We start from the raw sequence: 15,282 nt of genomic DNA on the forward strand, positions 1-15,282 counted from the left end.
CCTCTTCACTCTGTCTTCGTTTAGATAAAATTCACAGGAGCAAATATTCTGAGCACACCCCTCTGCATTTTCTTCTCATAGAAACCACAAGACAGGAATGCACATTTTCTTCATTCAGCGTAAGAATTGATGCAACAGATTTGGAAATGCATGTATCGTATCAGGCATTCCAGATTGTAAGGACAGATTACTCATGTTTTATTCAGTCTGATAATGTTGTCTGGTTGTACTGAGGCTCACAATAAATGTATTTAGAAACAGTTAAAAGCCCCATTGTGATATTTGTTAGCATTTGTAATTAAAAAAAAAAAAAGGTAGTTTGGGATTTTACTGGAGGGATATTTTTTGGGTCAAAATTTTCTGACCAACTCTAATGTTTACAGAAAGAATAATTTCCCATCTGTCTACTTTCTGCTAGATCTCACAGTGAGCACTGTGCCAGCAAAGGCACATTCCAATCCACCTCTCTTCCAATGCAAAGGGCCTTCGTTATCTGTCCTCTTTAATTTTCTGCATCTAAAGAAGGGTCAAAGCATTTACCTCAGGGCTCTCCTCAGCCACCTGTGTCTGGAGGGATCAAAAGTATATTTGGTGTCACCAGCAGAGCAGGCTGTCCAAAAAGAGGGGAGCTGGGAAGTGCTCAGTGGGGATTTGGCAGGGGGAAGCAGGGTGCTGGGGGGCTCCCTGGGGTTTTAGGGAAGCTGTGAGGGGCAGCTTAGCAGGCAGCTAGCACACCTTGCTGCTTAGTCTGACTCAGATGGCAACACATGGTGGGGTTACCCTCATAACCTCCACAAGACACCCCAAGGATAGCCAGTGGGGAGGACAGGCTGGCAATGCTCTCTACTTTGCCCCGGGGAGGGTGGGTTTGCTGCATGTCTTGCGGATGGCCAAGGGCATTGCTCTCACCTCTTCCCGCAGCTCGTACTGGTCAATGATGCTTTTCAGCTTCTCTGCCAGCTCTGTGTTCTCCTGGCAGAGCTTCATGTTCCTCTCACTTTGCTGCTCAATCTGAGCCTGGATTTCGCTCAGTGTGCCCTGGAAATGATTAGTTATTTCTTTCCTCTTCTCATCTTCCTCCCGTGCCCGCTGAATTGTTTCCTCCTGTTGTTAAATGGAAGAGAAGGCAGTCATGTAAGTAAGATGTGTAAGACGCAGTTCCAGAAAGACACTGTTTCGGAGTAGCATAAGGCTTTCCTTTGAAGGATTATACGTGTTTGCATTCCTCTTTGGAGATTTTCTTGCTTTCATCTGCTCCAGCATTAGGCATGATTCTAAATTTACAGAGCAAATTACACAGCAGCCTTGAAAAAATTAGGGAACTAAGAATTTGCATTCATAAAGATGGATGTAGAGCAGAGTTTCAGATCAAAGCAAGCCTGGAAAAGGGGACATACGTGCATGTCTTGATTCATGATACTGCAGCACAGCTTTTGCTTTGGAAGAAGAATTTAGCAGAAGTAGTCAAAAGCTCTTTTATTGAAATTCTTTTTGATTGAGTTAAAATTCACCCTTTAAAATGCCTCCTTTTAACTAGGAATCCTCATATCAGATTTATGCTCTTTGGGATTTTAATTTTCAAGATAAATCTGTCATTTTCTGTAGAATCCCTCATGATTCCTCAATTTTCCTTCCCTAACTTTTTAACTGACACCAACATTTGCACTGATTTATTAGGTAGTGGAATCAAGGAAAGCTTGTGGGCTGTTTCTTACAGAAGCAGAATTTTGCCTGGAGAAAGATGGATGGGATTTATTTATTTATTTATAACCAATTATTAAAATTCTGGTTTGGATTTGCTTATATAAAAGACAATGCAGAAAGAATCTGGATTCATTGCTTTGGATCCAGAAATACAGACTATTTTTATTCCCTACTCATTTGTTTCCAGGGCAGTCTGCCCTTCTGGGGCATATCATCCTGACTAGTGGCTAGGACCGTATCTGCTGTAGGTACAAATTGTGCCAGAACCACGTTAAGAACCCACTCCACAGCATGTAAACGGTACATGCTAATAAGGTTTCATCTAGCATAGTCATTTACATAAAAATCTCTGATAACACTGCATATGGATATTTTCTATAAATATACTTGAATAAAGCCTTAGCTGACTCTAATGAGGTATAATTTATATCATAAATGTGACATAAAAGGTGTTGATTCAGGCCTTGCTCTTAAAGCAAGACGAATACTGAACGACCCAATTTCTGCTCAGCATGCACAACACAAGCCTGAAGCTGGACAACTGTGGTTCAAGGCAGGTGATATTTGCCCTTTTGCTGAGTGGGGTGTGATGGAGATGACCATGCCTTGGGTAACAGGAGGAAGGTGTTGGAGCCATTAGCGCTAACAACACCAGAGTGCAGAGAAACCCTGCTGTGCTCTGCAGTTTACACAAGAACACTGGTGTGTACTCATAAACAGAGTAAAACAGAGTGTGAGCCCTGAAGGACTCTGGCTCTCAAGAGGAAAAAAGGATTTCAGATGGAGCTAGGCAAATTACTTGGGGGGAGTCCTGGTTCAGTACCTGGGTTGGAAAATGGACACACGAAAAATTTGCAGCAAGATGAAAGAGAAGCTCTCTAATTATTTTTAGTTTTAATTGGTGAGAATGATTTTGAGTTAGCCTGAAACATTTTGCTTGACCAGAAATTGAGCTGTGTTCTGTTTGTAGTTTCTTTTCATTTAACTCTTTGTAGGACAGTTTTGAAACAGAAATGCTATTCCAAACGCTACTCAGAAGGTGTTTTTAATAACTGCTTGAGCATTCCCAAAATTAAATGTTTCATTTTCTTTTGAAAGGGCATGTTTACAATGTCACCCTTTTAACTTTTATTTGAAACTTTGACAAATTTAACTTGAATCCCTACATAGTTTCAGTTAAGTCAGAACTCCAGTTGACCTCTAATACACTATTTTAAAAATGTTCATGCTTCTTTGCTCTCCATCATACAGGTGCAGCCCTGAGCAGGGAGAAGCATGACTAGGTGTTTTCTCTTCAGGAAGTCAGAGAGAGAAATTGAACTTTTATGTCTAGAGCCCTACTTCTATGGCTTCAAAACATCTTTCCTTAAAAGCACGTTATTGTTTCAGTGGTCCAAATGGTGTTATAGGATGTCACTGCTGTGATTTAAAGCTCTCTGGAGTAATAAATCCAGCTGAATATAAAACAAAAAAAAAATGGTGGGTGGTAAGTCACATCGCACAGTTCTGTTACAAGGTGAAACGAGACATCCTGAGGGTAGCAATCATGCAAATGTAAAAACCAAAAAAAAGCCCATGCATGTGTTAGAGGTTCTTATTTCCTGCTCATTCTCTCTTCTGAGGTAGAATAATTATACAGATCACAGAGACAATACAAAGATTCATACTTAAAGACATTGAGCCAGGAAGCATTTAGTTGCAGGGCACAGTATTTCTCTTGACCCCTTCTGCTCTGGAGAAAAAGATATTTACCTCAGAGTCCCTCATAAAATGGCAGGGATCTGTTAGATCCTTGGCCTCCCAGTTACAAATGAAGGATGGGTGTGGGCGAGAGGAGCTGGCTGAGCAGAAAGGCAGCTGATGGCTCCAACAGTGTGCAGAGACCTACAGGCATTGCCTGCTCCCTGAGCCAAGAACAACCCCTCTCTGTGCCTCGATGCCCTGCTGTGCGGCAGAGCTGGTTGCGATGTTGCCAGTGCCCAGCTGATGGTTGGCTGGTGCTCGATCCCCAAGGTACTACGGTTTCATCCTTGAGGTGCTACGGACAATACTGTGGGAATAGTGACAGGTCTTCGGAGGTGTCTGCTTTAGATCTGAGCCTTTACTAGCTGTAAAAGCCTATGGCTGAGGCTGCGCTGGCACTGGAACCAGGGAGGGGGCTCATGGGTTGCGGGGTTATCTCCCCTTCACCCAGCTCACCTGGGCAGGCCCAGTCTGGCAACCCCCAAACCACCAGCATCACCCAGGTTTTATTATCACAAAGCAACAGCCCACACTCTTCTCTTATACCTGTCCCTGTAACCTGAGAGAACGTGCTTTTTTCCAACGGGTTCCTTAGTCCTTCCCATTTCAAAACCCCATACTGTAAAATAAGATCCTTAAGTTTTCTTCTGTATTGGAGGCTTGAAGACTGCTTTGTGTTACTGCTGTTACAGGTGAAGTAGCTGTGCAGAATCCAGAGCTCCTGGGTTGCTTGGTCGTAGGGAGCAGAGCAGAAGATGCTTGGAGTGGTGACTTCTCTGCATCATCATGATGAATTCATAACACACAAACTGCACTTGGCCTTGTCAGCTGCTTCACTCCGTGCTTATCTTCTAATAGTTTTAAATTGTGTTCAGTTTTAGTAACAAAAATAAAGCATTGTAACTTATTTTTAGTTCCAGTTGTGAAAGACTAAAATCCAGCCATAAACTATTGTCCCCTTTCATAATCTTTGTGCTTCATATCTACCCTATCAAAGACATATTCAGGTGTTCTACTGCAATACTGCTATCACTTGTGTTTTACTGCTCAAACATAAGCATGCATTGAATAAAACCTTGTAAAATTAAGACAAGGGTATTTTGCAGTTTGGGATTTATCAGTGGAATGTTAGATAATTTGCAAATAGAAGGGCTGGATTGTCTCTGGGCCTCATCTGGCTCTGGGGCAAGTCAAGGAGACTGTTGGCCTGCTGAAGTCATAGCAGCTGAGACAGTGTGAGCAGGGAGTCCTCATTTTCAACAACCCATTCTCGTCATTCCCAGGCAGCACGGTCTGAGCCTCAAGGTCTGCACTTTGGAGCTGAGCCCACTGCCAAAGCTGTTGACTGTTGTGACATTTGTATGAAATCATTGCTTAGTGCCTGGTAGCAGGAAGGACAAGGGACCTGAGATGTTCATGTCACTACAAGATGATAAGTAGCCACCAAACTGTCAGATAAATAGCAGAAGATGAACACAGTGCAGAGAAATGAGTCGCTGTTGGTTTTAGCAGACCTACTCTCTGCTGTGGTGGGAATACGCTCTGCTATTTCATGAACATTCCCGCTGCTTTAATTGGAGAGAGAATTAAACATCTGTTTTCTGCTGTGAAGTGTAACTGCAAGGAAATAATCTGTATAGCTGGACTGTAAGTAAGACTCTGAGGGCAATATCCAATACTAACCAGAAATTTTTCTTCCCTGCTTTGCACTGTGGGTTTTCAGTACAACTCCACACTGCATATTCATCACCACTTGGCTGCGCCGATCTCCAGTTAATGGAAATTCCACACACTAGATGAGTGAAGATGACATTTACATGACGTGATGTGCATATAATGTACCACGTGGCAAGTCAGAAGAGGTTCATGATCTGGGCAGGCCAGGTTTCTCCTTTGCTATTGAAATGACACAATCCCTTACAGTTTTTATTTTTTCATGCTTTGGAACATAATCAGAACTGCTAATCCCAAGTGCTAAAAAACTATGAATCAGCTTCTCTGTCCTGCCAAAACCAAAATAAAAATTACTTAAACCAGAGATTTTAAAAATAACATTTGATGGATTCTCCTGTTTTGGGCCCTCTCAGTAAAGCCACAAGTGAAAGAGAATTGCATGCATTTAAATAAACAGAAGATGAGATTCTGGGGATTCACAGATGTCCAGGAGCTAGAGCTTAAAGGCAAACATTCCAAGAATTACATTAAAATTCTTAGAGAGACAGAACTGGATAAAGATATTGAATACCTTTGTTTATTAATTCAATCCTCATTCATTCTGCAAGTATATTTTATCTTCCTGTCTTATTTAACTTCGTTGTTTTTATACTGAAAGCACAGGAACCAGAGGACAGCTAGTATTCTGGGTTTCTTAAAAGGTCTCCAAATTCTTAAAAAGGCATGTCCAAAATTTGAACACTTCTTCCTACTACAAGATCGGCTGAGGTACTTCTCCTGGTCCACCTAGCATGGGTACAGAATGAAAATCAGAACTGAGATTGAAATGGATAGGTTTATTTAGATGACTAGTTTCAAAGTAAAACAGTCCAACAAGTGGAAAGATGTTTGAAAGAGACTTTCTTAAATGTAAAGATGAAATGTGTAACTAAGTATTTATATGCAAAGAGAAACGAAAAACTGTTCTCTCTAATATTGATATTAATAAGCAAACGATAGCGAAGTTCAGCAAAACTGTTCCAAATGCATTTTCTGAATATAATTAGTTTTATCTATACCCCAATTTCTGCTTATTTGTTCCACTGATGATTTGTTTGGTTTAGAAATCCCAGTTAAGTCTATGCAAAGCACTGCACACTGTACTCTTAAATCACTTTAAAATTGGCTTGTGCTTCTGTTGAAAGATTTTGCACAGAGACAGTCTGGTAAATCAGTGTGGATCAATACTGAAGTATAGCACAACAAGCACCAGTTTTGGTATAAATGACAGGCACAAATTGAATTGACACTACCAGTTTTGCACTACTGAGTACACAGATACTTGCTTCTAGTTTCCTTAACCACCTGTTAAACTGCTTTTGTCCTTCTACTAGTGCACAGTTTGAGTTTATACGTCGCTGTTCCCTATCCCAGCTATATTCTTCCTGATGTACAATGAAAGTCAGAACTAGACCCTGAAGGCCTGCTCCTGAGCGGGTGGAAATGAATAAAAATCCGTTACAGTTTATAGAGGTTATATCAGGTGAAATTCTTGCTGCTGAGAATTCGTATGTGTAATTCTATACATAAGTATATCCCCACAAAGAAGGATTTTGAATAGATCAAAGCAGAGGCTTTTTGTATAATAATACCACCATCACTAACATGTACTTGGAAAAAGAAGGAAGATCACAACAGAAATATACTTCTTGAACCTAAAATTTTTCAAGAAGGATAATCATATTATAAATTTTACATTTAAATGGCATGATGCACCAAGCAATAGGCAGACATGGCATATGGATACCATCCTTTTGACACTCCTGAAAATTTCCTTTTTGTACTGATGCTCGTAATCTAAACGTCTTCCACAAAGTGTTGGCATTCTTCCTGTCATGAGGATTGATGTCTTGAGGCAAATGTCCTTATTGCCTAACCCTCACAGATCACTTTAAAATGCCCAAGGATTCAAATTAAATGAAAACACCCGCCAGCCTTCTGTGAGTCCCATGGAGCAAAGCTTATGTTCCTATTATTCTGGCCATGCACATGCCTTCACATCTGTGGTCTCAAGGACCTGTTCTGGAAGATCTATCTGCTATGGCATAAAAAACACCCTTCCCCAGCTGCCTGCTCCACCGCTGAGCCCCAGCTTGCCATTCCCAGGAGGGAGATGTGTGCCTGTGACACTCCTTCTCCAACCTCAGCCATGGCTGAAGCCGGGCTGAGAGCTGGAGCAGCAGGGACACTTCTGGAAACCCAGCATGTTGCTGGGTGACTGATCCAGCTGGGGGGCAGAGGGTGACCTGCCACAGCAAATTTGGCAGAGCTGGTCTGTTAGCACCACTTGTATTCTCTGCGTCGAGCTCCCTGAAAATATGAGCAGGGCTTACAGCTAATGTGGGCTAGCTCAATGCTCAAAAGCACTTGAATTTTTCCAAACAAAGAATAAAGGAGGTCTTGGTGTATTGGCCTCAAGACTAAAGCATATATATAACTATATAGTGCAGACTGTGCTGGGTTTGGTTGGGATAGAATTAATTCTCCTTACAATAACTAGTATGGGGCTATGTTTTAGATTTGTGCTGAGAAGTATATGGATAACACTAGTATTTTAGTTGTTGCCCAGCAATGTTTACATTAAGCCCAGGACTTTCTCAGTTTCCAATACTGCACCTGAGTTCCCAGCTTCTTTGCTGAGGAACAAGAGGCTGGGAGGGGACACAGCCAGGACAGCTGACCCAAACCAACCAAAGGGATATTTCATGCCACAGGACATTGTGCTTGGTGTATAAGTTGGGGGAAGTTGACCAGGAAGGGTTTGGCCCTTGGGGCTCTTGGGTTCTGTCTCACTTGTTCACTCTGGCTCTGGTTCTCTTGTTCAGGAACTGGCTGGGTGTCAGTTAGCAGGTGGTGAGCGGTTGTATAATTTTTTTTTTCTCCTCCCATTACTTTAATTACATATAATTAGTATTATTAGTATTGTTAGTATTATTAGTATCATTATTTCATTTATTTTCAAATATTAAACTGTTCTTATCTCAACCCACGAGTTTCCTTGTCTTTTCCTCGATTCTCCTCCCCATCCCACTGGGGGAGGGGGGAGGTGAGCAAGCAGCTGACATACATACAGATGCAAATGTCCCTTTGATTTAGTACTAGAGCAAGATGGGAAGGCATCAGCATCTTCAAACCACCACTGCTGGGCACCACTCACCTTGAGGTTCTTGTTGTGCCTCTGGAGTTCCCGGCACAGGCTCTCGAGCTTGCTGCGGGCGAGAATGGCTCGGCTGTGCTCACTCTGCAGCTGGTCCTTCTCCTTGGTACATACAGATGCAAATGTCCCTTTGATTTAGTACTAGAGCAAGATGGGAAGGCATCAGCATCTTCAAACCACCACTGCTGGGCACCACTCACCTTGAGGTTCTTGTTGTGCCTCTGGAGTTCCCGGCACAGGCTCTCGAGCTTGCTGCGGGCGAGAATGGCTCGGCTGTGCTCACTCTGCAGCTGGTCCTTCTCCTTGGTGATCTGAGCCTGCCTCTTCTGCAGGTACTTGAGCTTTTTCTGCTCAGCGCGATGTTCTTCAAGCTGGGTGGGGGGAACAGGAATTAAAACAAAATGAAGAGGAAAGATTAATAAAAGAGAAAATGAGCTATTTTGATTTGAGGAAATTGTTCACACTTTCTTAACCTCTTAGGAAATGTTTTGTGTTAATGGAAAAGAAGCGAGCGACCTGGGGGGAGTCCCAAACCTGCTTGCTGCAACAATCCCAAGTGTGCTGTAGTGTGGGTGAGTGAACATAATTCTTAATACTCTTGTCACACCATTTCAGCCCTGTCTTCTTTGCTTTGAATTTCTTTGAAGGGCAGCTGTGAGATTTTATTTTTAGTTTAACGTTAGGAACTGGAGCAGCCGGTAGCACTTTTATGCGTTGTGATTTCTCCAGATCATGAGATAACATACCAGTTGCTCATTCTGTTTTGTGGCTTCCCAAAAAAGAAGCAGCTTCCTAGATATCCAGGAATCTGCTGGAAAAAAACAACAGCAAAAGAGGCACTGGAGACAAGGGATGCCGTCTGTGTGGGGGCTTTGCTGCTGATGGAGGAGAATGCTCTTCAGGGAAGAGTCTCTCAGAATGACACATGGGCACCTCCTCTTGTCAGGCTCCTCTTGCTCACTCATGGGACCATCCGTCAGTTGTGTTTCTGGAGGTCCTGTTGTGATGCACAGCAGCCCTCCTTGCTGTATTGCAGGTGTACATACATCCCGAGACATTTCTAAACTCCAGGTGTTTTCCAGTTGACAAACATTGGCATGTGAGCTGCAATGTGCAAACCTTAATAATAACAGTTGCTATTAAGATTACACTACTTCCTAATACGGTTCCACTAGTATAAATTATTAACCCCAGTATGACTGGGAAAGTCTGTGAGTGCAGGGGAATAATGTGCAGCTCAAACAAAACAGTCAACAGGCATCGCATTTTACAATTTCTCTGCCTAAGGATCTGTTTTCTGCAGATGTTCTGTAATTTATGCTTACAGTACAGAGCTGTGTGTATTATAAGTCAAATCACAGCTAGGCATACCACAAAACAATGCAATCATCAGCTTGGCGTATATTTACCGTTTATGCCCAACTTTCAGCATGTGTATTGTGTGTTTTTACCCCAGTAGATGAAAATAGGGGCTTTTGCATCTAATCAAGCTGCACTAGCTGAAGTAATTTTTCTAGTATTGTAAGGAAAAAATAGCCTATCTGCAATTCAGGCTGAGATTTGTTTTCCTTTACAAGCTTGATTTTGGACCCTTATTTCCCTTTTAAAAACACAAAACATGTTCTTTTTGCTTTACATTTTGCATGCACAGCCTGTGTTTAGCAGATAATGATTTATCCAAATTTTAGATGATTCACTCAAGCTGTGCTTGAGATAGGGGGCTTAGGATAAAATAGGTCTTAATCGTGATATGAGAAGTCTTCCAAGCATGTTTTTCTCTTTTTGTTTCCCATAAAAAATACTTGCACTAGAAACTTGTATTAGACAGTTCTCAGGAGTGCCTAAGACATGGTATTACTCTTGCACTGAAGAAGGTATTTTGCTGGTAAATAGTAGTGACAGAAGGGTCCCCAGTGCTAATTTTTTAAGAATAATTAATTAAATATATCTAAAACCAACTAGAAATTGAAGAAATCTTGATTTTGGAAGGCTGACCTAGCGAAATAAACACCCAATTTAGAACAAGAAGTTTTATCTTGACCCCACTGCAGGCAACAACTATACTTTATTTATTAGTGTATAGTTCTTGCAGCCAGCACCTGTGATACCCTCAGGACCTCTGAAAGCAAACTGGTCACAAGCAATTCTGCAGCATCTGTTTGTAGGCAAAAGCTGAAGTAAAGCAGAGTCTGCTTTGCTAACCCCAACCACTCTGCCCACGCTAGCATTAGTGAATAAAGTGTTCTCTGACGTGGCACGGCTTGTGCCCAAATGGCTAAACGGTTGTCTTGCCCGGTCCCCACACACATGGCTTCCTTCACACCAGGCCACGCTATTCCCTGATGCCTTCCATTTTCTTGGGGACCTGTTGCTATAGACTGTGCCAGGGCGTGTGCTAACAGTTAAACAGCATATAGCTGGGTGGCTGTGGGGAAGCGCTGGTGCTGCATAGGGTCCTCAAGTACCAGGAGCAGCACTACCTGTTGCAGCTGAAGCCAGTGCCTGACACATTGCTGCACCATCCCTGGGCTGTACTGCCGCAAGCGCTGGTGTCACCACATGGTACACCAGAGCAGGGAGCTGATCTGGCTGGAAAACAACTCAGCAAAAGCAAGAAGTGACCTGAAGTGTGTGATGGGGATGGACAAGAGGGAGCAGAGAGAGTGCTAACTACTACAGCCAGCTGCTGACAAGTTATTAATCACACTACACTCCTCAGCCGTGCTGGTTGAGTACTGCAAGGCTTTCTCCAACAAGCTTTTAATTGTATTTATTATCTGATTTACTTTGGTGACTTGGGACAGGATGTCAAAAACAAATGCTCAGTATTTTTATTTTAGCACCTTTCTCCTGTAGATGTTATTGGTAATATGGCCTCTGTTTTTATACAGCACTCCAACAATGCTTGACTACAGTGGAGAGTACATTACAGAAAAAGACGTATTTCAGTTAATCCCTGGACATGAAGTACTTTTAAGCATGGACTAAGCTATAAACTGCCTGAGCCAAATTTATAAAATCAAAGGATTTTACATGAGAGAAAAAAAACAAAAAAAGCGCCAAAGCTGAACTTCATATTATGATGAGACATGGACACATCTGTGCATAAAACCAATTATAAAGTCAATGTTCTGCTTGGCAAATTTTTCAGTACTCCACAAACTGCAAAATGCTGCAACCTCTTCATTTGTAAGGCTTCCACAGCTTATGGCCATACAGTCCTTTAACTACTTAGAAAAAAATATTTGATCTGAAAATAGCCCATCATAAGTGCGGGAAGAACAGTCAGGTAGCTGGCATTGTTACAGGAGTAATATTATGGCGGCAGGGGCTTCCAGTCTTCATTTCACTATGTTGTGGTTTCTCTCACAATTACCCTCAGTTCTCTATTTCATGATTTTCTGCTTCATAACATTTTATACTAAGCCCTGTATTATTTTCATTTTCATGAAATAACTGACACATATTTTAAATCAACACCTACTTACAGAGGTATGCAAAACTCCTTGCAGAAGGTGAAGGCAGGAGCCTAGACATTAGTTTCCAGTGTGGGTCAGTTTGGTAGATTTGCCTTTAAGCACAAATGTCTTGTCTCATCAGCTTTTTAACCCAAAGTCCAGTTTGTTTCCCTCACATTTTACTTTTTTTCTCCTTCTCACTCGTAATTGATTATTTAACCCTGACAATTCTTTCAGGATTCACTTAACAGGACAGACATTATTACTACATAAGGTTTGCCCATGTTGCGTGGCCTATGTTTTTTATACTTTCCCATATAGACTGTTTGCACAGAAGAGAACCAATGCTGTACTAACCAGCTCAGCATATTTCTTAAATAACAGGTCCAGCTTCTCCTCTGGAGTATTCAGCTTGTTCAAGCTTTGCATCAGTAGGGTGGCTTCCTTCCCTTAAAAAAAAAAAAAAGTAGAGATTTGATGGTAGAGGTAGTTTGTAGTTGATGTACTGTCATGAAATCGGTTGTTTGACGCGTGAGTCTGTAAAACCCCAGGGAGAAATGATATATTTTGGAAGGGAGGGAGTAATTTTTTGCAGAAGAATCTCTGTGTTTTTCTTCTCCCCATAAGAACAAACATGCTTGAATTTTCTTCCATTTCAGCTCTCAGTAATGTGCTGTCTTTGAGCAAAAGCATTTGCTGTAAAATGCTTTTGTCCTATATAATCTGATTTTCATTTAATGTTTTGCAACATGATTGGGCCAAATATATGGCATGTTTGACTGAAATAGAACCGAAAGGGCCTGGCCCTCGAAGGCTCACAAGCCGGATCTCTTCTCAGGTGAAAACCAATCAAATCTGGTGTACTCCGCTCCTGTGCTGCTCCACCCGTACAAGTCATAAAGAAGATTAAGTTAGGTACGGAGACTATGGTGTGGATGGAAACAGTCAGAGCACAGTGGGTGCTGCCAGCCAGGTCTGGGCTACATGACTGTGGTGTAAATCAGTTCCACAACTTGGTGAAGAGATCATGGATAGCTGACAGAATGCTTTCACAGCCTAATAGCTATCTTGGTGTGTATGGCTAATTCACTGTGTAGCCATTTATCCATTGCTTCTTTGCTGATATCTCTTGGTATCCATGTCAGCCCTGAGCATGAGCTGGAGCTTAAACACCGCTGGTTTGTCAAATACAAAATGTCCCTGTCACCCCTGGAAATAAGAATGGCTGTGGTGTCAGGGGCTTGGCTGTGCTTTTCCAAATGCTTCTCTTTCCCAAGGCTGTGAGAGCAAATCTACTTTCTGCTCTAGGCTGGACTTTTTCTACTTCAAGTCTAATGCAGTCCAGGTGCACTGCCTGTAGAGAAAATCCACTATTTCACAATGAATCCTCTCTACAGCACCAGCATGGATAAGTTCAACAGAGCTAAAATCGAATCCTGGGGTGAAAACTGTTGCAACTGCAGCTGGAGAGCTGTGCTTTGGTAATGCCTGCACTGAGCTTGGAGAGGTACCAGTAACTCCACCAAAGCCAAGGCGATAGAAACCGATACCTTTCTCCTGGATGTTCGAGGAATTTGGGGAAAAAACCCTGTTCTTTCCTATGCTTGCTCCCTTCTCTGTAGGAACCTCCTGCACTGATTGTTTTGTAGGCTCAGTCTGTGGCTGGGTTTGGGTTGTCATGCAAAGGAAAGGCTGGAAGATTAACAGGAGCTAAACGCAGGAAGGGAAATAAATTACATGTCTGCTAGATTGGGATGTAACTACATTGCTCTCTAGTGGCTGCCCAGCAGAAAGGACAAACTTTACAAAAACTCCCCCAGACTTCTTTCCAGCTCAGCTAACAGAACCCTGCCATGCTCTCTAGGCACTGTGCTTGGAGAGAACAAGGACTAATATCTGACACAGCCTACATGTATCTGCCAGGTAATTGCTGAATGTAATTATCAGTTAGAGAAAAGTTGTAACCGTGATTTTCAGTGGTAACTAGAGGTCCCCATCATCCACGGATGAGGCTTAACATTGGAAAGAGCAAAGTTAATGGTTAGAATTGATGGTCTTAAAGGCCTTTTCCAACCTAAAAGATTCTATGATTCTATGACCAGCGAGGTTGTACTTCTGTTTACAGAAGGGCTGCGTAAGTCCCTAAGTACTTACCTAGTCCTTTCAGGATTTTCTTCTCCAGCTTTTGCTCCTTGCTGCCGCTGGGCTCCTTTGCTCTGGAAGCATCCCCAGGACCCAGCTTCTCTTTCTCACTCTCCTCGTTTGCATCTTCATACTCCGCATCCTCCACGCTGCCTGGCTCTCCCTTCTCAGGCCTTTCTGTTCCTGCAGCAGCACTTTCCGTCTCCATCAGGCTCGTGGCAGACCCGTAGGTTTTAATAATGTCCTCCAGCTGCCGGCTCAGCTCCTCCGAGATGTCACAGACGGCTGCTTCGGGCTGGGTGCTTGGATGCTCCGCAGGGGCTGGAGCTGGGGGCTGCGAGCCAGAGGCAGGTTTGTCCCCGCTCTGCCCCTGGATGTCCTGCCCCAGCGAGGTGGGAGACTGGTCATTCTCCATGCTTGGTGAAGTACCTGCCACCAGACAAACGGAGGGTTAATTTGAAAGCACACGAAATTAGTCTTCAACTGTTCCCAAAGCTCAGCCAGCACATGAGTGATTTTGTGTGGAATTTGGGATGGCAGCTCATCTGTCGGTTCTGGCTTAATAAATACATCGCACTTAAACGAAAAACCAAGGTGATTTGCCTGCAGGGAGAAAAGCAAATTATATACTTTCCAAGAGGAAAAGCCTGCACAAACCTCATACTTAAAAATCAAACCCTTTCATTCCTGTTGCCAGCAATAACACACAAAATGACACCCGAGTCAGTTATGCTATTTCCCTCCCTGCACATACTATTTGCCACATGTTTACTTTTCTTGATCTGTTTACCTGTAATGCTGTCCACCGATAAGGGCAGCTTCACTTCAGGGCTGCATCACTTTCATTTCCTATTTCTCCCCTGCTGGCACATTTTAAGTCAATAATCACACAAAAATAGTATTTTAAATTAAACTGGTGCACTGAAGATTGTGCTGGGCTCTTGGAGAGCCCAGCGTGGTGTTCGATCAGTGAGTGGGCTGGCTTGGTACTGTCACAACAATGGCAAAGAATAAGATAAACAGCGATAAACCACTCTTCTCATGTGTGCTGTGTGCTGCTGACAGCTTGTTTGACAAAGTACAAATACAGAATAAATCAGTGAAATAAAACCAACCGGGCGTAACATGGGTTGATAGTCCGTGGTGTTTTCTGTGGCAGATTTCACATAATTTGTTCCCAATTTGCAAAGGGAAGCTTTTGTTTTCCTAGGTCTTTGAGCAGCTACACTCAGCCAGGCAGACCCAGAGTCCCCTATGAGTCTGTGTTCCCCTGGAGGCTGCTCCGGCTTGCCCAGGACCTGGTGATGAGGGTGTCAGTGACAACATCCCAGGCACCAGCTGCTCCCCAGCTCCTGCAAGGTGTGG

The 15,282-nt window shown here is 42.8% G+C and overlaps 1 protein-coding gene across 1 annotated transcript in view; it reads right to left on the minus strand.

The window, feature by feature from the left end:
* Window positions 1-14,332, minus strand: part of TXLNB (taxilin beta) — a 28,428-nt gene extending 14,096 nt beyond the window's left edge. The window contains exons 1-4 of the mRNA XM_010151871.1: window positions 13,930-14,332; window positions 12,133-12,224; window positions 8,518-8,688; window positions 910-1,104 (exon numbers count right to left, since the gene is read on the minus strand). Coding sequence (XP_010150173.1) covers window positions 910-1,104; window positions 8,518-8,688; window positions 12,133-12,224; window positions 13,930-14,332 — 861 coding nt within the window. The remainder of the gene's footprint in view (window positions 1-909; window positions 1,105-8,517; window positions 8,689-12,132; window positions 12,225-13,929) is intronic.
* Window positions 14,333-15,282: the final 950 nt, after the last annotated feature.

The sequence above is a fragment of the Eurypyga helias genome, unplaced genomic scaffold (assembly GCF_000690775.1).
Source record: "Eurypyga helias isolate BGI_N326 unplaced genomic scaffold, ASM69077v1 scaffold17835, whole genome shotgun sequence".
NCBI classification, from domain to species: Eukaryota; Metazoa; Chordata; class Aves; order Eurypygiformes; family Eurypygidae; genus Eurypyga; species Eurypyga helias.